This window comes from Varroa destructor, unplaced genomic scaffold, assembly GCF_002443255.2.
Source record: "Varroa destructor unplaced genomic scaffold, Vdes_3.0 BEIS01000003.1, whole genome shotgun sequence".
Lineage (NCBI taxonomy): Eukaryota > Metazoa > Arthropoda > Arachnida > Mesostigmata > Varroidae > Varroa > Varroa destructor.
The window spans coordinates 39,109,119-39,131,772 of record NW_019211456.1 but is presented as its reverse complement, the minus strand read 5'-3'; the positions used below and the strand labels follow the sequence as shown (position 1 = coordinate 39,131,772).

Sequence of the window (22,654 nt, the reverse complement as noted above, 5' to 3'; positions counted from 1 at the left end):
GACGATTTTCAAATAGACCCTCGAGCACATTGTGTATTTAAGCATTTGTAAATTTTTAGCCAGCAGAACGCTATAAAGGATGCAGTTTTCTCCTGGGAAAATCTGTCGAATAACTTAGACATACGAGATGCGAATACGAATAAAAATGTATCTTAAGATGTACCGTTCTTAACTTCATTTGCTAACGATAAGCGAAGTAGGAATAAAGCAGATATATAACCCCAGACAGTAATAGCTTCTGCATTTAACTGCATACATGCGGTACATCATAAGGTCAGGACCAGAGTAAAAGAGCCAGAGCCCCTTATTATCCCTCTGAAAATTCTTACCTGCTTCCGGTAGACCCATACGACGACGATAATAACGCATAAAAATTCATACTTTGCAATGCGGCCTAACTCCCTCACGCTGCCCAAATTAATTCTTCTGTTAGAAAACAACAAACTTACTGAACGCTTAACAAAGGTTGATATCGTGCAATAATAATAATAATGCACGTACAATATTAGGGTATGCCTGAAACGGGCTCGTTTGGCCGTTACTGTTCAGGTCGCGTTGTGTTCATCATATGTAAACCTACATAATTAATTCCTCTCCATTCAAAATACATGTCACATGGACACATGTATAGATAAGCACATATACATATATATATATATATATATATATATCTATATATATATATGAGAACGGGCAGCACTCCGCGACTGACATACACAAGTGACTAGTCACAGCTCATTTCGGTCTTAGGCATTACCGGTCGACTGTCGCTCCAGCGGGTTAGCCATAAAAGCCAATGGGCAGTTCCAGTTATGGAAGCAATGTCAGCAGCAGCAGATCAGCCTCTACAAGATAATCAATCCGACAGTACCGCTTATATACTGTCAGCTTAAATTCCTGGCAAAAATACATAGCGTGTGCGTATGCCCATTCATCATGATCGACTTTAGTCTGGTAAGGTGTAGGTACCACAAGAAAATGTCTGGAGGTTGACATCTCGTACGACCTTGACAGAAAGATGAAGACAAGAGACCCAGCGAAGGTCCTGTCTCATTAAATGATTTAGAGACTAGACATTTTAAAGCTTTGATTAACTTATCTACTACTTCACTGGAAGGTAAAAACGTTCCGAACACCGGTAAATAGTTACGGATCTTTGTGTTGTAAATTCATTAATTTACAATGCACAGAACTATAATCGAACTTATTTGCGTAATTGATCCGCGCCTCATTTCAAATACCCTTCGTGCAGTTGTTAAATAGAATACGTTTGAAGTGCCTGACTAGACTATGTTATTGTGATGTTTAATTGTCCTTTATAAAATTTGGTCGAGATAAAATTAGTCACCCTCCAGTCATTGAAGGATAAAAAAACGTAGGCACGTTAGCGTCCTGCAAAAAATATAAGCACTAAGTAACTCCGACAAAGGCAAAACATTTTGTATTATCTGTACATAACTATAATAAATATCAAGTCTCGATAAGGAAATTCGGGGTTGGTATTCATGCCTTGGGAGGGGAGGGTCTGTGAAATGTGCCTTCGTTGAATTTCCGGTGCCCTTCTCCCTACGGAAAACTAATCCGTTATCGTCATTTCCTATGTTTTGATTTTGGAATATGATTGTTTGGCCGCCGTTTCTCAGTGCATCCCATAGGGCGAAAGCATTCTCAAAAGTGTTCGTTGACTTTGCCACTAAACTTGGACCAAACAAACATCGTTATAAAACTGCATTCTGTTTAAAATAGTTCTTATGAAATAGTGCAGAGCTGAATATATTATAGAGGGCGGGACCAAAGGTCACCATTCAGTTGGCTTTTCTAACTAGAAATAAAAATGGAGCTTTTGTTCAATCTCACAAGTACTATGTCGAAAACTGTGTTGTCATGGCTTTGTTGCTGCTGTCAAGTGATGTCATAGCTCATTAGACGCAAATAGAAGACGATATTGAAAGTCTACAATCCTTTACTGCATAATGTTAGTTATGGAAAGATATTGCCACCATATACTACTAAATATGGTAAACTGCCGTCTTGGAGGGTCAAAAATAAGCTAGCTTTGCTATTAATGAACTGGTCTAAAAAAGACATGACCAATTACTTCAGTTAAAAGCATTATCCATGTAAAAATTGACAGTAGACGTTTGACGACTGATCTTTAGAGAAACTGTTTTACCAATAGGATATAAAATTTTTTCATACCTCAACGAGTGCTATCTTCCATGATTATTGTTCAGTAATACACCCAAGACGTCACATTTACGTGAGACTCCAAAACGCTTCACGTTCATGATATTTATTAGTATGTTTTGCTTTTGGCTAATGATGTTGCTCTTGACAGCATACGTTAGGATAATAAACGGAACCCTATACATAACTTGAGTGTATTGTCGATGTAGATGCAAACAGGTTTAACTTAATAGCAACACTGAACTTGATATTGGCTGCGAGGCCGAAAGTAAGGCGAATAAATACTTCGAAATATTATATAGCCACGTACAGTTTCATAGACTTACACCTGTACCGTCTCTTCACAGTCAAACAATGAAGATATTTCGACCTAGGTATGTTCAGGGGTGCCATGGAAGAACAGACATCTGCCTATTCGATTTCTCTGTCTCCAATCCAGCAGCACGATCATTGGTTTACATGTTAATTACTGTCCATTTGCATGAAGGCAACACTAGGCACTCTCCTACTCCATTTTAATTTTAAATGAAATAACAATTAATTGAATTTGGCCTGAGACTATTCACAGACATTGAATTCTTGTAACAAACTGATCAAAAGGTCACTCAGTTTTCCCAAACGCTTTCGATGTTTTATTTACTGATTCTACGGATTACTACAGATTTACTGATCGAAAAAATGCGTGAGGTTTTTCTGTGTGGACATATCTTACATCTGTTAGCAAGCAGACTATTCCAAAGCCCTCTTCAAAAACTGCATATATTCCCTGGTCTATAATGTCCACAGGTCCATCAGAGGCATGGCCGTAACTCTCCTTTATGTGCGTTGGCGACCTCAAAACACTGCCAAATAATTAACCGTTTATTCAAGTCTCAGCTTGCTTAGGATTTTCCATATTCCATTGTTTAATATACGACGTTGGTTTGGGTTGTAATAGGCACACCGAAGGCGACACGTATTTTGTTAAGGCAGGCTCTAACAAACGTTGTTAGTTGTTTCATGAGAGCAGGCCGACCCACGGGCGATTATCCTTAAGGGGAGCGCAGGTTCGTAAATGTTATCTCTTTATTGTGTACTGTAACTGATTTTTCAGCATCGTGCGGTCGTTATCACGGGTGGTTTGTCCAATGCGACGACCATCGTTGGACCTTGATAGGACACAAAGAGCCCAAGAAGCTTCGTTTTTTTTATATTCGTCAACGAAATGCAGGATACCCTCAAACAGATGCAGGGTTCAACAGCCCTGTAGTGAGTTCAGCTAACAGTGGGCAAAATCCCGCAAGCCCAACAAACATTCTTTTGCCTTCACTAGTCGTCCCAGGCAAACTGACCGTAGACTTTAGCTTTATGGCAGAATTCTGAATAATGCTATACGAAAGAGTGTAACTAAGACAATGTTAGTGAGTCCTAGTTTTTCTTTTATAAACACGTGATTCGTCAGGAACGAACGAACGAACGAACATTTAGCAGAGTCAACATCTGCTACTAAAAACAGCAGAAACTGCTCAACAGATCTGGGAGGGGCTGAATCTCTTGAAGTCGCTATCTTTGCAATGACAGAGGGCAGTAATGCGACGCCTTGTAGGAACCAGGACACAAATAGAGCCTTATTTGAAAGCACGATTATAAGCATTGTATGTGAATGCACTTAGTTTTTGCACAGTCGTCACACAGGGGCAAAGAATCGTGCGGAACAGAAAGTACATGCGCTTTTTATTGACCGCAGGGGCTGTTACAGCAATGTGTACCTTTAAAGTTAAATGGCTTTTTTATTTGCAAGCAGAATATCCATCATAGAGTATCAGTTTCATAAAACTAATTCATAACTTTATAAGTGATATTATTTTTAGCAATTATAAAGTAATTTGTTAAGTAATGCTTATAGCTAGAAGTACTTTGAGAGCGAATCACTTATACCTCAATTACAATTTTCCTTGATAACAGTTGTAACGGTTGCAGAGTAAACAACTGTAACAGTGTTTTACCATTTATCCTGCATTGTGACTAAATCTCTTACTGCAACCATCCAACTTCGAAACCGATCTCCATCTGCTTTTAAGTAGACATATTGTCGCGTAGGCTTTTATGGTCTCGCAAAAGTTCAAGCACAGAAATTTTATCGGTAATCGTCGATAGAGGAAATCTGCAGGTAAGGTTCAACTGGTCCGCAGCTACCTACCTACAGAATAGCAATACGATGTTTCAGTTTTCAGTTCTGGATCTACGTGGTCATGGCATTAGAGAGAGCATGAAACAAATCTGTCGAGCCTAAGATTCACACGATCTTACATTCAGTAAGCACACACGTTGCCGCTAGACCGTCGCGGGCACCACCATATTGACCATTCGGTGCTATAAAACCATATCTCGTCACCTTTATATGTGTCCCTCGGCTATCGTTCGCAATATTATTGACAGCATTTCTTGTCATCTTCATATTCAACTTTACATTCTTCCCCCATATCATTTATGCCTGTACCTATAGTGGACTGAGCTCACTCCTACTCCGGGAAGATTGCTTGCCAACAGATATGCGACTCGCAACCAAATAAATAATTTGCTGAAATGATCGCCGTCAAAAATGCTTTGCACAAATGTCCGGTTTTGGACCCGCGACTTCTCCAAAGCTTAGCCAGTGATACAAGCGTTGTTACTGCCTCAGCCGTACAGAAAACACTAATTGTATACGTGCTAGTTTCTAATTAGATTCTCCTTGGTTAAAATGGCTTCACTGCGCTTGAAATAATGATCCAAGAGACGTTCTTCGACGTTTTTCCCATAAATCGTGACTGGTTTGATTTTAATTGATTTTTTCAAAAATTAAAAAAAAATCGAGACTTGATGCGAACATACACTTTTTGAAGATCTACTTTTTCAAAAAAAAAATTAGGGATTATAAAATATTGTATATTGGTTAAGTGAATTAAGAAAAACGAGATTTTTTGAAAATGTCGAATCGATTAAGTGGCAGTACTTCAAATCGCTCTGTTTAGAGTCGTTTTTCGAAGAGAGCAAAGTTTAGAGGAGTAACGGGATTTATTTCGAATGCGTACGGAAAATATCATTATAGTATGCTGAAGGTGTGTATACGATATTTTAGAAATCACCACTGTGAGGCAATTTCAGCCATAGGTAATATACAAGCTCGACACACAATCGAGGAGCCCGATTTACATATTGAGAATCGCTGTACTTACATAGTGTGCAGTTGTATGTAAAGTACGCCGTATGCTACGTCAAATTCGATATGAATATAGTAAAAAAAGATATGGTTTGATGATCCCAGCCGACTCTTGTAGCCGGCCCATTGCCGGCGTCCATTGAATTGGAGCGATGCGGGAGATTGCTTTGCTAGAAGTGGGTTTCATGCGAAAAGTCACTCGCGTATGGGTTGACTAGCACAAATAGGCAATACCTTCAAGTGACCTATACCCCTGCAGATGCACTATAGCTTAGCTGCTTTGTATTTGGCTTATAAAAATATGTGAACAAGAAACATATTTCTCATAGATGCGTAGATTATCGAAGTGGGGCTGAATTTAATGACAAGAAGTTACGCTGATATGATGATACATGTGCCAAAAATGCTACTACTTTTGGTTTTAGATCTCGTAAAAAATATTTGCTTAAAAAATTATTGAAAGGACTTTTATTCTCATACTTTGGGTGTAGATATTGCGCATCAATGATCTCACATAGTGCATACGTGGTTGGTAAAGCGATTGACACTTAGCGGCTTATTAAAAAGCAATATCCAATAACATTCAATGGCAAAAATTACCATAACGAAGCTTGATAAATGGATATTTGGTGACTGCAACCCACGGAATCTGACGAGCAATAAAATGACATATCATATTTTAAGTGATTTTCTAACGCCGTCTACTTAAATTTAAATAAACATTTCATAAATATTTTGTCTCATATTTTAATAATGAAGGGATTATTATTGCTAGCCCATGCCACTAACATCGAGGAAAGGCTCACCTTGAAGTCAGAAGTTTCATTAATGAATTGCTCATTCTTACATGGCTGTAGATAAAAACAAAAAAAAAAAAAAAAAAGAAAATATCCAGCTATATCGGGAATTCTTTGACAGGTTATCTACCACAGACTCAATTTTGAAATTTCATAGCCTTTATAAATTAAATAACTACCGGAACACAAACAGTTTATGATGTTAGTTCACGTATGAAGTCGTTCTTTCACCTCAAAAACGGAGCTAGAATATGCGTTATAGCATAGTTACAAGTGAGTAGCGTTTACCCCATACTTGTGACTGTAGTTAGTAACTTAATTATGTATATAATGTTTAATGTGTGTGATCATATGTTAAACGCCAGCATCCAATAGACGTTCAGTTCCAGGCCAAGTCCTTGTGTCTAATTACTTGCTTGCCAGATCCACTTACCAGAAAACAAAGATGGTTTTAATAGTTGTTTTCCTCTCAAATCTGGCGATCGGGGGATTCCGGAACCCTGATTAATTGAAAGGTGTTTTTCGATACGACGATAGTCTTTTAACAATCCGTTAGATTCATCTTTCAGATGTAGCCTCTCTACAACTTTTTTCGGTAACAATCACGTTTCTGCTCACAACGCCAGTCGTTTCGACAAACGGTGCAGTATTCACTGTGTTTATTGTATCCTACTCTGTAATATCTATCCATCTATTTACTAGGCAAAAAGCTTTTGAGGCGTCCTTGCGAAACGGCTAACCATATGAACTGTGTCTCGTTTAATAAGCGTCTAAAGATTGCAATAAAATTTTTCTTGAAGCTTTCAACCTCTGACAGAAGCAGAGAACCACTTTACGATTTACACTCATTAAATCGACACTTATGAAACCTTGCCAATAATGTCGGCGCTTATCGTGCGGTCATGCTGAGAGTTCCTAGCTAAGCTCCGCGAAATCGAAAAACGTGATAAAGAAATCCTGCTTCAACCGGTGCCCGTCTTGACGGAAATTTGCCCTTCGTGAAAATGCTCGCGAAGGTTGGAAGGACGGATGTCTTTTGTGATCCAGAACACAGCACGTAAAGCAACACGTAGAGGAGCATAGCCGTACCTCAATGAAAGGACCGGTTGGAATGAGCCTGCAGACGTGAGTGCCCACAATATGGCTACTAACTCGGCTTATACTGCGGTAGGTACCGAAGCGCCGTGGCACTCCCTATAGTGCTACCAAATACTGCAGGCGGATAGCAATAGCAGGAGCGGACACGTTATGCTCAGCCTGACCTGTGGAGAGCGGAAACGAGGGAGTAGTGGCCTTCCCGGTGCAAAACAATCTTTGAAGAGAAGTTCTCACTGCGTGACCAGGGTAGAACGGACTACGCATGGACGTAGAACGAGTCGGTTTTGCGGCATCGATAGTAAGCTAGCTAACGAGTTAGCTCATTCCGCCACGCCCGCGACGTGACTGCCAAACGCCAGACTACCTTCTGTCCCGCCCCTCGGCACCATTCGGTGTTAGTTTCATTTCCCGGACGTTTGAAAGCATACAAAGATGAAGACCTTTCGTAATAGGGTGACGAAGGAGGATGAGTGGACACAGGAGATCGTATTGCCCTTGTAAAAAACCCTTTTTATTAGTCATTCTTTACAATCATTGTTCTATCGTTTCATCTATTTCCAACTCGATACCTCGAATTGTAGAAATTTCTACGGTGGATTCTATGAGCTAGGGCCATCAGATTTGAAATGTATTTCAGAGCTCACAGAAGAGGAACGTGTACATGTCGTACCGAACGAGGGCATATCAACACCAGCAATGTACGAGAATTAGCTAGTTAAAGTAACATGCAGTTGACCATGGTGATTACGTCTGATAACAACAAGTGAATGACAAGTTGCAGATAATTTATCAGAAGTAATGGGTTTTTAGTAACCGCGTAACAGGAATACTTAAACATAGAATGGAAGCTGCTTCGGCTTTGCAAATAAAAGGCTTATTAGTCGAGGCTTTACTGCAGCTGAATTTTGAAAAACGTACAGTTGTCCTTTCCCGCAAAGATGGATATACGGAAATCGGACATCGAGCTTGGAACTCTTCAGAAATAGTCTTCTCGCTCTCGAGGACGAAGTTTCCCACGATCTCAACTGATTTTAATTAAGTACAACAAAGCATTCAAACCGACCCTTACAGCATCCAGAATGACAAAGCTAAAATGTTAGCGACAATAAGACGTATTGAGTCGGGCTCACAAAAAAGTGCCAGAAAGACTTTTCTATTAGTTTACTAAAAAGAGAAGAAAAGTACGGCTCTATCTATAAACGCCACTTTTGTTGACTCCGTAATGCGCGCTTTATCACTGTTTTATTCAGATCATATTAATAAATAAATTACTTAGCCACGGCTTCCGAAGTCATTTATGGCTTGCAACGAATTTGTGTACATCACTTTGTTTAGTTGTACACTGCTATAGCCACCAAGGCTAGGACGTAAAATTGGTAGATAGCTTCTGGCTTTTGGGGATAAGCCATAGATTTAGATCAATCTTTGAGGTAAATCGGTTTCATGCCCCTGACTCGAATTATGTGAGTGATTTGATGGTATATTCCATAGCAAATGCAGCAGGTTATCCAAAATGATTGTGTATACATAGAACACACATCTACGCTGCTGTTCAATGATACACGATATGAACAGCGACGGGACACCTGATGCTTACCAGTTAGCCGCGCTAACGTTGTAATTAAGTGTGACGTTACGTTCCGAAAGCATACTGTATACCATGAAAGATCAAACCGCGCAAATTGAATCATGGATCAGTGGAGCATTGTGCGTCGATGCATTGATTCGAACGGATTACAATATAAATGAAGAAGCCGGACGGTCGTCGATATAGATCTGACCATGTAGATACCTGACAAAGAACAATAAACATGAACAGAGACAGGGTGGATAGAATTTTGTTGGCACGCGACTAAACATTACGCTTTTGATCAACTTTTCCCTTACTTCGCTGCGCCTTCATTTAAACAACTTAATTTCAGTAATAGACGAACCAATATAAAACCGTAACCGCCCAAAAACCCCAACCGCGTTTCTCGCTCGGAAGTTTCTCGTAGCCATACCTTGCTATCTTAATATGTGCTGACCACGATCAGTAGTACACTCACATTTCTAAACACGAACCAATAAATAGTAAAAAGCTAGTAACACTAACAGCCGATATATAGAGCGTACTTTGCATGAATGTTTTGCCGCAAGGTAAGTACTAAAATAACAGTTGGAAACTTTATTTTACGTAAATTTGTTAGCTGGCAGAAAATTAATGTGTGAAATCACATATATGAAGAGATTGGGTTCTTGCCTCATCATCTCATGATTTACGGTGTGGACAAACTTGATCATTCTTGGTTTCTGAAATAATGACAATTGCGGCGATATTTTGTAAAATTATCACCATTAAAAAGAATTTGGCTTCCAAAAAACAGTCGGTCTTCCGCGTTAAACTAACCAGTTTACGAAATATTCGAAGCAAGTATATGTTTGCAAAGAATGCTTTTCGACGGTAAATACAATGACCCAAGCGATTTGTTCCACTGAACAGAAGTTAACTACCTAACATTTTGCCTCGATGGCTACCATGCACTGTTTATTTGTAAAGTTAATACGTGGCGGAACATATTCAACAGATATATATGATAAAGACACTGTGTTGCGTGAGCGTGCCTGCAACAAGCAGCTACCACTTAAGTTTTCCCGGGTAATTTTATCTAATGTCGTCTGCTCTTAATGTGTTTATTAATTTTTGGCGGCTGCTCGTTCAGTTATGTCAGTTTGTTCTGTAACAAATTTTCAGTGTGTTTGTCCTTATTTTGTTGAGTTTAGTCGAAACCGGTTGTTGTAAGTCTACGCGTAAATTTGTACAAAACGTGATTTAATTAGATTCGTCTGAGCGAGTGATGGCTGAGACAAAATCATTTTGGAAGAATTTGAATACGACAGTTATTAGCCTGTTGCTCTTCCAACGGCTATCTTCAGCAGAAGGGTTGGATAGGTGCTGCTGGAGACAGCCCACAAATGATTAACGATTATCCTATGTAGTTCTAATAACCGAAAAATGATAACTGTTAAGAAGTGTAATTTATGTTCAACACTGCACACAGATATAAACTGTGCTTGTTTGGTCCGGTGGCTGGACTCAATGGGAAGCCACTCTTGTCTAAATTCATACTAGTTTTAGCAGAGGACACTAGCTTGAACACGAAGACGTTCCAATATGCCGACCGTTATCTCGTTATATAGCTATGCGCATGTTATTGTACACACGATAGAATAGTACTTTAAGCAGAAACTATGAGCGTCATTTTTGAATATGATCAGCAACTTTCAAGAAAAACATTATACTAATTAGTTAAATTCTGCTCACCTGGAGCCCTGATAGGTAATCTGTTCTGTGAAAGCCTAGACGTGTCTATTCATATAAGACCTTCCAGCACAAAGTCGATTTCCGTACAACCTTGAAAAATACTAGTACTACAATTTTTCATTCATGATTATGTAGACAACGTCAGCAGAATGAGTTAAAAAATATTCACTATTATTTCGTCTAAAATGTTTGCTAGCCTGAGATTAGGCCAAATCATTTAGCAAGTGGTATTATTTGACTAAAAAACGTGTCTTAACGAAAACATGATTACTTTATAGATGCTGCTATTTTTCGCAATATTTACTAAGTTTAATGAATTTCTTACACAGTGAAAAACGGAAGTTTAAAAAAGATTAGCAAGATGCCTCGGGGGCCTGAGCTGACCATGTTAGATATGTCGGTGCTCCGTCCGTCGACGGTACCAAACTCCGGTCATCTAAAAGTAAATAAACCAGAGAGCAAAGCCCGAGCTGCTTCAGAGGCACTCGACTTCAGCAAGCTTCGTGGTAAAGCCAAAACCACTGCCATCGAACATGTTTGTATTGCGACCAAAATGCTAAACCTCAGATTAAATTAAACAAGAATCATAACTGTAATAATACTGAATTGAATGTATTGCATTGAAATACATGTACTGGCAAGATTTACTCGTTGAACTTCTTCGATTTTCTGGTTCATTTAAATCAATACGAGACCGATTTCATGTGTGAAACAAATATGACCATAGGATTTTCTATTTTTGGGTAGAGTGCGAAAGAGACCTAAAAAAACACAGGTATGATTTCTTTTTCGCCACTTTCGTTTACCCATGCTTTCGTACGTCGTTGTTTCTTCTCCTATTGTTTCTTGTTACACAGCTCGAAGAGGTGATCGAATCGCTCCCAAAGATCGCAGAGGAGCAAGCTCGGGCTCTGAAAGTCCTTCAGGATCGAACAGCAGCGCTGCAACGCATTCTATATATTCTTCGGGATGACGCAGACAAACTGCCAATGGACGCTCTTGGCGACTTCGGGGTTCTCGCTACGAAGTACGTATTAGGTAGATAAAACATCTGTCGGATTAATTGTGATGTTAGCTGTACTCATATTTATAAATAATGACTTTTCTTCAAGCAACCTGTATACATCCAAGCCATTATTCAGCGAGAAAGTCTTGTAATGAGTGTCTGTTTCTTTTTCAGTCCTGAACCATTTGCTGCAGCTTTGGAAGAATCAATGAAAAGTTATGAAAATCGAAGCCCTGATAGGAAAAATAACGCTATTCCAGGAAACTTACGCAAAATTCTAAAGACAAGGTGATAGGAATAGTGTACACACTTTGAAATTTTTTTATCTACTCTATATTTGGTGGCAAGCTCACATTAAATTCAGTTTAGAATCGTGATATCCTCTGAGGTTTTAAAAACTTGTTCTTATAGAGCCGCTTTTTAACTTACATATAGAAAGAAGTTTTGGAAAAGCTTTTATAAAAACACCAAGCGTTTTTTTTAGAGTGTTAAAATTACCTAATCACCTTGTATTTAAAAAATTTCAGCGCGTCACTCAATCGCACAACAGCAAGGACGAAGGCATCAAACACTTCTACAAGATCAGCGAAGGTAACATATACATGGCTGTTCGGTCCCGTTTTGAAGATACATTAGAATTATTTTTCTGCGTGGTTTACTAATTAATCTGGTAGTGGTAGAATATGCCACTTCCATTAGAAGTCAGCATACAATACAAGACAGCCTTCATTCCAAGATGTCAAGAAATCGTGTGTCACATATATACATCATGAGATATGATTCCACGGAGTGACTACCTGTGCTGATTACCGACTAGATCTACACAAGGCCTATGTACTTTCATTTCGAATATTTTTGCCAACATATTTGGTCGCTTTATTGAAAGCCCAAAATTAAACAAGCCAACAACGTTACTTTGGTAGCGAATACAGAACGCTTTCTACGTGCGATTTAGAGGGCAATTAAACTAAGGCATTGAAGAGGTACCCCTGCATTTTGTCATGAGGATCACAAGTATTTTCGTTTTAGAGATTTAACTACAATTAACATGAATATAGGACAAGGAATAAATTCATCCTCTACCCAAGTTTTATATGATTTGTGGTACATGCAGGGTAATCAGGAATTGCTGGCAAACTGGAAAATATCTCGAGACGTCCATCTATAATATACTGAGTTAACCTAGACGGGTTGGATGACTCGAATAATTTTCAGTGTGTGTATCAACGTTTACACAAAATACACAGCCGTACAATAAGGAATCCTGCGCCTCTTGAGTTTCAGATTATGTAGTCCTATATATATGGAAGCCAAGTTCGACTCTAAATATATGACTTGGTGTTTTTAAAAAGCTGTTTTCATTTATCGTCAAAACTTGATCAGTTCACAAAACTTAAAAGCAGAAGCAAAACAATTGTTTCGCGATTGTTTGGATTGACTACGAATTACTGACCCATCTATACTATATAATAATACCTATTAAGTTAATAAAAAAGATAATACTAATCGTGTCGTCCTTTGCTTCTATTCCAGGTGAACGCTTCGACCTTACGACAGAATCGCGCACCTTCAAGATCTAGAATTGCTGCTACCCCGTTGAACAAGCAAAGTTAGTATCTCTTGGCCGCATTATTTAAGTAAACGAGTTAGTCGATGATTGACTATTAACGAGGCTATTAGAGGGTTTTGCATTACCAGGGGCAGCAAAAATGCTTGTCTTTGCTTTTGGCGATTATGTTACACCATGGATATATTCAGGATATTAATAAAAAAAAAATCGCAATCTTTCCACATTATTTTTTTCGCCTACACGTCACCGTTTGTGTCAGCTGTATTATTATTTATATTTTCTTCTTCTCGATTACTGTGCGTCATGGTACTAACTGCTCCAAGCCAACTTTCTTTATGTAAGAAAGCTTTGTTGATTTTTTGAGGACGCCGCATTCGAGACAACAAATATTAAGCACATGTCACAACACAAATCTACATTTTGTAGTCATCGTTTCAAAGTAATCAGCTGCAGGTCAACTCCGATCTCACTAGTGAATATAATTAATTAATGATGATTCACTTACATAATTCAATATTAAGGAAATATCTGTCCTAATTGAGAAACAACGTTAAATTGTATACTCGGCAGGTGCCTTTCCGGCAGGATCTAAGAAAAAGGTGAAATGATATGCAGTTTTGCAAATGTCTATGTTTTGGCGCACCGGCAGACATCAGCTGATATCGACGAGAACCTTGACAAGACAGCCTGTTTTAGAGAACTATGAAAAAAAACCTAAAATTGAAGCCTGTGAAGATGCTCTCGGTTAAACGACTGGGGACCGAAACTCGCTAAGGCTATATCTCCCTTGTAATCATATATAGTAGTTTTTTCGTGTCTCCTTAACCACCTTATAGTGATTTATGAGGTGAAGTGAAAGGATGAGACCTCAAAATGTTCGTCACGAAGAGGCCTACAGTATCACAATATCATACGACCCAGTAGGCATATGTATATATCAAACATTAGTGGTATTGTTTTGGAATGTTCGGTTAGTTTATTTGTATTTATATTTGACGAAATTATCTTGACCTATTTTCGCTGAAAGCACTGAATATTTGGGCCGTGGCAGATGTTGTTCATATCTAAAGTAAGGTGTCGAGTATCTGTGTTATGTGCACATATTCAATATGAATAACAGTACTGAAACGTCTGAATTATAGAAACAATTTTCACAGATTTGAGGTGCTCCAGAAATCGGTCATCAGCTCTATTTCATGGACGAGAATAACATTCCCTATACTGTAGAAGTGACAACAAAATCAGGCAGTTCGGATACTATGTTGTAAAAGTGACGATTGAAAAGTATAAGGAATCGATTTATAAATGCGATAAGCCATACATATGAGGTAATCATCTGTACAGTTTTATGAAACAATAAATACATTTGCTTAGCCTGTAGTTGCTTGAATAAGCAAATATTGAAATATCTTTCCTTAGTTTAGTCTTAGCTTGACCATTTTCATCTGTTTTTTTTCCAAGAACCAACGTTGACAAAGATTTTTCAAGACCCTCAAGCAGTTGAATTGCAGATTTATCTTATTCACTTAACTTTCATTCACTAACTTAGTTCAAACAGGTTATATTCTCTTACAATTATAGTTATATTTACTTGATAATATGTCTAGTCAATTTAATTAAGAGATCAATATATTTTGGATCATTACTATTACCATTACTTTTTTCCAATGGTTAAAATATAAGTTATTTAAGAACTGTGGAAGTCAATGAAGTGGCGCCACTACGCGGTCACATCAAGCACGATATGAGGTCAGTTTTATACATTACTACCCTTAAAGGCCATGGAGGGCGCTGCTATCTATACAAATGAAGTAACACTGGATCCGCATTGAAGTATGAACTGGACGATTATATAGATAGAAGTGGTCTTGTAATTTCACAGAAATAGCTTCAGCCAAATTGTTTGATTATTATTATTGTAGTCTAATCAAAACCTCTATCCCGTTTATTCATAATCCTGATATGTAGTAATCCTAGTTTTTGTAAGCTATTCATGAACTGATAAGTACGTCTAGATAAAGGTCGAGTCGAACTGTAGCATCCAAGCGTACCGTTGGCTCCCAACTTTAGAGGTCACTTAATAGTTAATTTAGTAGACAACTGATTGCCAAGGACAGCTTTTTGTACAGCATTCACAGTGCGTGGGCTATTGTTATCTTCTATACAGAAATTTAGAGTACGTGTCAATATATTTAGACGTCAAAAATTATTGAAATGAAAAATCGAGGAAAATATACTGGCCTGGCATACGGCAAAACCTTCAATAAAGATCTGATAAGTCATAGGTTCGATCTTTCAAAAATTATTAATTTTGTTAATCTTCAAATATTAGTTATGACACGACGCTGTCTCCAAAAACACAATATAGTTTGAGAAGATCTCGCCAACAACATACATTTTGAACCCCTTTTAACTACGCTGACGTTTAGGTTTTTCTCTTTGATGGGCCATTGAATTTGCTAGTGTTTTTATTTGCAATGTAGCCCTATATGAGTGAACGTCGGCTAAACAAAACTATAACAGTAAGAGTTGGAAATCTCGTCATAATGGCTCTGTCTGCGACTGATGTACGCCAAAGACACACACGTTAAATACAGATCGTTTGCTAAATACCGACAATCATTTTCCCTGTTTTCGGGGAGACAGACGCACCAATGGAACTAAACAAGCGACACGGCAAGCAGATGGGGGGACCGAAGAGGGGTTCGATTGGGGCGTCGTTTTGGCCAACCGAAGGAGACTCTCGGAGTGTATCAGTGGCGTCGTGCTTTGAGTGCATCCGGTTGGAACCTAACAGACTGACCGAGCAGGCCGGCCAAGTTTCCTAGGGTCGCACAGCGATTGAGGCCAAGGACCGATAGCTACAGGATAACTCCTGTAATTCTTGCACATTGGTGATAATCACATTTCTGTCTGCTGCACGCCCATGTAGAAAATGCAACAAATTACTCTAGTCAATATATATGAAAAATAAGATTTTTTGTAAACTATAAAACATCTCTTTAATAAGAAAAAATTAACCGTTATTAAACGGGGCATGTTAAAACTTAACCGTTGAAATATCCAATGGACTATCTCAAATAGATTAAAAAAAATATTATGGATTTCATTTAGAAATGATATTGGTTATTCAAAGTAGGTTTTGAGCGCAAAAGTACTTTGCAGATATTAAGTTTTTGAATAGAAAGTAAAACTTAATATCTGCTTCTCTACATATATGTGTACACTAGGATAATTATTCTTTCATGCTTTTTTTCATTCAGATACTTAAAATATTCACAAGTCATCACTATGAACTCATAAAATAGTAGAAATGAAATAAAAGCATCGTACAATCGAAGTTAGCAATTTACTTCATACCTCTATGTTTTATTTACATTGAAAAATGCTTAACCTACCATAGTCTTTAGGTGTAATGGATTTTATTCGCAGTAAGAAAACCATTGTTATTAGATGCGAACAACTCACTCGGTTTGTAACAACGGTAAGTAACAAAATAAGTAATCGTTGCATGCGCGGAACTTACTTCTGTCTTAAGCGGCCGTTTATACACAATACCACACGGCACAAAGGCCATTTGTTCATCTTCTGGACTCCACACGCTCACCGAGGGACCAAATTGGACCATCTTGCATGGATCTAAAATTATATTTCCTTTTTTGTTTTAGCTTAAGCAATAATATTCTAGCAATAACCCACGTGCAGTCTCAACGGGTAAGCAGGTTTTTTGTCTGGTATCCTATAAGACTTCCACAAAGAAACCGAACGCTAATTTTCAATACTAATACACCACTTTTTACACACACAGAACTTGCCTCAACAGTGTTTAATCAACAAGTTGTTCAGATGTTACGGAGTCTGGACGAATAGATAGAAATCGGTGGGGTTCTTCATAATTTCGACGGATTCATTGCAATTCCTATTTGTTGGACTGCAAATTGGGTTTTACGGAAACACCAATACTTGATAACCACACTGGCTGCACCCTACCCCTTTCCCTATTTGAGTCACTGCCCCTACCAGAGCTCGATGGGAATACCCTCTGCGAGACCAGATTTCATGGAAATGACTTGAACCAAACGCAAATCACGGGCTTCGTTGAAACGCTTCTACGTAGCAACTCCCTATCTGTAAATTCAGTGATGTCAACCTGGCTCTGCAAGCAGGTACAGCATAAGATAGAGGCGTTACGTTAAGTCTCTTGCTGTATACGCGCTCAGACAGTTTAGCCAAGCAAAAGGACTGGCTGTAAGCTGGATAACGACGCCAAGTATAAGGGAACCTTGGGAAATATTTTGCTGCACGATCCCATACATAACAGGAGAAAGGATCGTTACTGGACAGAACGTGTCTATACGTACGCATCATGACTGTATATTGGGCGAACGACGACGAGAGAGTTACACTATGAAGTTGTGCAGGTATATGCAGATGTCCCTGATCTCTCCAGATCAATGGAGCGCGAAACATTTTTTTTGTATCCATGTAATATAACCATGGGAGATATATACATTACAGTAGCAGCAATCCCAGGATTCTTACGACAGTGTACTAATATGTTCGACCATCTCTGAATGAATGTGTCGTATAATTTCGCCGGTGCCAGTTTACTGTGTTGGGCTTTTATCGTTACAGCGGTACGGTGTCTGTAGACTGAAAAATATCGATGAACCTATTATTGGACTACGATCATCTACATCTAATTGGATCGAATGCATTTCGGCTACCTCCGTGGATACCATGTACGAATGTGTATACCGTTGATATAAGTAGTTATATGCGACCTTGGGCTATTTTTTTTATTCTCCTCTATTTTGCGTGGTGCCAGCTACTTGTCGCTACGGGGTTGTTCTAAGAAATCTTTCACTGTAGATTGGTAGCAGGGCTATGTAATGCCTTACTGCACAAACATATACTAATGAGAGCATTACCTTAGAGTGAAATACCTTTAGTCTAAAAGTCGTGTATCGTTATGAGACGTATCCTCTGGTACCAAAATGATTTAGATTTCCTTGCGTACGACTACATTAAATGATAAGCGATATATTAGAGATCGAAACTCTGTATAATTACCTCATATTGAGTATCCTGTTTAAGGTTCTGTGAAGTGCTCTAGAAAAACGAAAAAAGAAAACTTTGAATTGATAGATATGCTAAGTTGGTGCTATGGATTCTTTATGGCAACCAAATATATAAGGTTCTCACTGTCTAATCGGTTTTTTAGATAAACGATCGAGCCCCTTTTAGCACTACTAAAAAGACGTACAATTTTCCTGATAAAACCATTTACCTATAACTCATTGTTTTTGAAATAATCGGAAAGAACTAAGATTTCAATCGAATTCGAGAACTAGCCATGTACAATACTAATACTGCTACACTAGTAGTAGTGATTTTGGAAGACGCAGTAAATATTAGATCTGCTATATTCATCTAACGTATTCTGAAGGCTTGTTACACTGGTTCGAGTCCTACCGTGTTTGTCTAGTACTTAGCTATAAAGGCTGAAATTACAACCCTGGCATTTACTAACTATTACTAACAGCTACCTGCATAATCATACCTGCATAATGGACGTGCGCACTTCAAGCTTTGCTTTACAAGCAATGAGATTATTTATATACCGTGCTATATTTATCGTTTCTTTCCTTTAGTACACTGTTCGTTGTTGCGTCTCTGAAGATCTTACAAATGCTTATCTCGCACATGGATTTCACAGACTGAAATAATTGGATGCGTTTTACTAAATATGCCAGGTAATCACTTCCGAGATGTATCTGGAACTGAAATGTAGTTAAAATTGGTCAATACCGTCTATTCGCTTATTCAAAGAACACGGCCTCGTGCATATCTGCGAAGTCTCATTATCACTGAAATATGTTTAGTTTCTACTTGCGTAATCTTTCGGGACGAATGCGGCTGCAGTCAGAGATAATCATCCATTTCAACCTGACTTATTTAACCTATTTGATTATTAGGGTGTTAGCTATTTTACTAAAGACGTGAGTAGTGAATTTACTCATAATAGGCATCGTCTAAACGTTATATGTACCTTTCTATAAGTGTATCCCTTACATTAACTAACGATAGAGTTCCTTGAGAGTATACAGAGAGAATACCATTTTCTAGGCGTTGCTGCCTTTTTTCCATTAGATCGTTCCAACGCTGGTTCTGTTCAAGACTTCGGTTTGTTATGGAGGAAATAGTCTGAAAAGTGATGCCCTTATTTGTTCTGCGTATACAGCCATGCTTTCGGATATTTCAAATGCCCGCCCCGCTCCTATCGATTTTCTATATTATCGTTAGCTGATGGTTCCGCACACTGTTCCACCGGCGTTAATTTATTTTCAAAGCTAACATGGGTTGACTCGTCGTGAATCTAAAACCAGATTTACAAGACAATGGCACATGACAACTACTTAACGTACACGAATCGCTTGTGAACTTTAAGGTGGTGCAAGTGGCTTTAGCCGATGTAATTGCCATAATGAAAAATACAGATTGTTTATGACTAATCGGTGCTTCCAGCAGCCTTTGTCGGTTCAGTCAAAGTTAGATCAGTCAATTTTAGCAAGTTTATTGTACCCATTTTATTCAAAAGGTTTTCTGTTGGGAGAAATTCTCAGTTGCATGCATGTGAAACGTTTTAACGGTCTCTCCTAATAACGCCTTCCAATTTATAAAAAGTCAATAAAATTATCGGGTTTAATCGGAACTAAAGTAAATATAATATAATAAAATTGTTTATTCCTTCTTTTTTATTTCTTTTTCATTCCTCTTTTTTATTCCTCCTTCCTAGTTCGAGTCTGGCTAGAGACGTTTGGTTCTGGCGCATGCAATAGCAATGCATGTTCGAGCGAATCCATTCATGAATATTCGCTGCGACTTTCTGCATTCCTACAGTTCGCATTTACGTTTACAAGGGTATCTACGCTGGTGTTCAGCTTGCTGTCCATATTGGTTGGAAATATTTGGGAAAACGACTTTGAATTATCAAATTGAAGTTTATCTCTAATCGTAAATCTTGGGTAAATAAATATTTCTTTGACGATACTACACCAAGTAACATTAAACGAAGCTTTTTTGTCCTGTTGTTTGAGTTTTGTCCGGGATCGAAGTTCTGACTGCCTTGCGCAGAGTCTATTGAGTCAGAGTTAGGTGTGAAGTTAGCAGGTGATTGGAGCAAACACAGTTTCACATAAGTCTAAGTATTAGTTCGGCATCATAAAATCGGCATGTAAGAAATCAAGTCAAGCTAAATCAATATATATTATATAATAGCAAAGTGCCAGCTTAAAAAGAGAATTTTTTTTGCGCGTTATGCTTTTGAAGTCTCGGTGCGTTTTCCATGAGCGCATGGCTGCAGACGGGAATATGCGCTTCTATTTTTGTTCTAATATGAGTTCTGAAATTGATTGTTTCTCACAAGATTGGATATAGATGGGATTAAGTTCGGATTTAAAATGTCACATAATTCGACAAGTCCAACTTTCCATGATCCTGAAGTCTAGTGAATTCAAGTTGCGTTATGGTATATACCTATATGACCAACAATAGTATGGAAATTAGGTCTACTCAATTTGCGACATATTGATGGGACGCGAGAAGTCGCTAGTGAAAAGTTTTCAGGTCATGCTGAATGACCAATCGGCCGCTTAGTCAATTTTCAACACTCATCTATATCGTATAAGTAAATCGCTTTATATGTACTTTTATGAAATAGATCGCATTGCGTCTTACGTGAATACTTACGCGTCCGCAGTTCTTCTGAAGATCTTGCACCATGTTTTTATGCCATTTATTTAGGTTGTCTTCGACAGCCTGAAGCGGTGGTCGTGGGAAAATAAGGTCGTGCTTTACATAGCCGCCGGGTCCGTCAAAGACCCGTGCCTGTAAAATGTCTTGTGCGGCCAACGGGAGCTCTCGCCAGGATCCTGTGAATCCAGCATCTCGTGGGTTGAAGCGATGCAAAGCAAGGGTTGAGATGTTGGCCGACATTACTTTTGCAGATGACATCTTGCCCAAAATGCTCGTCTGACACGTAGTCGTCAAAACACTTCGCTAGAGTCCTTTTCACTAAGCTAGTGCCAAAGTGCTGCAGCTGGTAATTTTTCGCTTACTGTAGGATTGAATGTTTGTTTGAGTTACTTCGTTACAAAGAAATCCAACAGTCACTGAGGTTTGTAAAAGGGAGTCAACAGTCACTGAAGTTTGTAAAAGAGACTCAACAGTCGCAAAGACGCACTTTTGATTTTTTATTGACTCCACCTATGAGTTCACTCACAAATGCCACGATTATCCTTGTGGAAACACACTATGAGTTAGATAAAGGGTCACTTGGAGTGGATGCAACCCTAGCGGTAGCCCGATCGAACATGTACTTGTGGACTAATGGTTTTCGGGAGATCATTGCCAAGCCTGTAAACGTTGGAAAAGGTAGTTAACCAAACGTCTCGACTAGTCTCAGTATCGCAGTTAGTTGGTGTCATCCTAAAGCTGCCGGCACCGGCTCTACCAGCCACCGCATACAAACCGCGCGTCAACCCATGGGAAAGGGTAAACAAATGACCCCATTTCGAGACCCAGTTGTTGGAGTCCACCAACCCCATACTCCATACGGTTAGGCTAGTTTGCCTTGTCGCATTGATATCTTTGGATTACTGTTCTGGTGCTGTTTGGCGGTGGGGTAACTCTCTCGCGGGCCCGCACCACATAATGGTGCCACGTTGGATGGCTGCACAGGGTGTCTGATCCTGGACGTCAACTGAAGTTAGTATACGACGCTAACGTTTGCTACCGACGATCACGAGTTAGTGCTGTGAAGCACTGTATAAGGGCCGGAAATAGAGCAGCACCGTAGAGAAAATAGCGGGATAGGCCATACTAGCAAAGCGACCCGTTGCAGAGGTTTAGGTGCGTGAATAATTGATCCAGCAGGAAAAACGACATTGGGAGGCATGGTTCCTACTAGCATCTAGAGCGTGGGACTAAGTGCGGATAGTTAGATGCCGCGCTGGAGATTATGCAGCCTCTCGTATCAACAAGAGCAAAACCCTAGTAGGGTCGCATTGACACATATACATGTAGGCAGTATGCTGTGCTACAATCGAATAGTTAGTGGATACATTTAGTTTTTGGTAACGAAAATTAATCGTCGGCGACTGGATAGATTATATTCTTCTATAGGCAATTCAAATTGTAGCTTCTGAATCATAAAATAAAAACCAACTTGCTGTCAAAAATTAAGCCGTGTATTCCAAATATAAAAAGCGACTCTTCTCATTCATAGGAACTATATAGCTTTTACATTCGCATATTTTAGATGCATTTAAGTCATTTTAAATACTGCTTTGGCACTTTGGAAAACGGCGTATCTAAGTGATCATGGATTCAAGGTTTGTGACACTTGGTCGTTCGGAATTCAGAGCGTTGACTTTTCGCCTGCAGGTAAGGCGCACTCCAAATAAAATCAAAATATTATAGCGAAAATACTTTGTGTTAATCAAAAAGT

At 38.8% G+C, this 22,654-nt stretch overlaps 2 protein-coding genes across 6 annotated transcripts in view; one reads left to right on the top strand and one right to left on the bottom strand.

The window, feature by feature from the left end:
- LOC111247613 (uncharacterized) overlaps nt 1-22,152 on the bottom strand; it is a 51,297-nt gene extending 29,145 nt beyond the window's left edge. The window contains exon 1 of one of the 3 annotated variants that reach the window (XM_022798746.2): nt 20,896-22,152. In XM_022798746.2, coding sequence (XP_022654481.1) covers nt 20,896-21,159 — 264 coding nt within the window. In that variant the 5' untranslated portion in view covers nt 21,160-22,152. Of the gene's footprint in view, nt 1-6,598; nt 7,446-16,669; nt 17,068-20,895 lie in introns of those variants that run through there. The other 2 variants (XM_086985556.1, XM_086985555.1) reach the window with 2 other exon arrangements.
- Nucleotides 9,265-14,541, top strand: LOC111247615 (uncharacterized). 3 transcript variants are annotated; one of them, XM_086984266.1, is made up of 7 exons: nt 9,265-9,402; nt 10,897-11,102; nt 11,425-11,594; nt 11,748-11,861; nt 12,101-12,164; nt 13,107-13,182; nt 13,714-14,541. In XM_086984266.1, exons 1-7 carry the CDS (start codon nt 9,384-9,386, stop codon nt 13,749-13,751), a joined length of 687 nt encoding a protein of 228 aa, XP_086840392.1. In that variant the 5' UTR covers nt 9,265-9,383; the 3' UTR covers nt 13,752-14,541. The 3 variants fall into 3 exon arrangements, with proteins under 3 accessions (XP_086840392.1, XP_086840391.1, XP_022654497.1); XM_086984265.1 differs by lacking the exon at nt 9,265-9,402 and adding an exon at nt 9,900-9,969; XM_022798762.2 differs by lacking the exon at nt 9,265-9,402 and adding an exon at nt 9,926-10,041.
- Nucleotides 22,153-22,654: the final 502 nt, after the last annotated feature.

Bases quoted from the DNA above. Each gene is read 5' to 3' on its own strand.
- LOC111247615 (XM_086984265.1), top strand. From the start codon at position 9,915: ATGTCGTCTGCTCTTAATGTGTTTATTAATTTTTGGCGGCTGCTCGTT. The intron at 11,103-11,424 runs GTTTGTATTGCG...CTTGTTACACAG, and splicing joins AAACCACTGCCATCGAACAT to CTCGAAGAGGTGATCGAATC. The intron at 11,595-11,747 runs GTACGTATTAGG...TTTCTTTTTCAG, and splicing joins TTCGGGGTTCTCGCTACGAA to TCCTGAACCATTTGCTGCAG.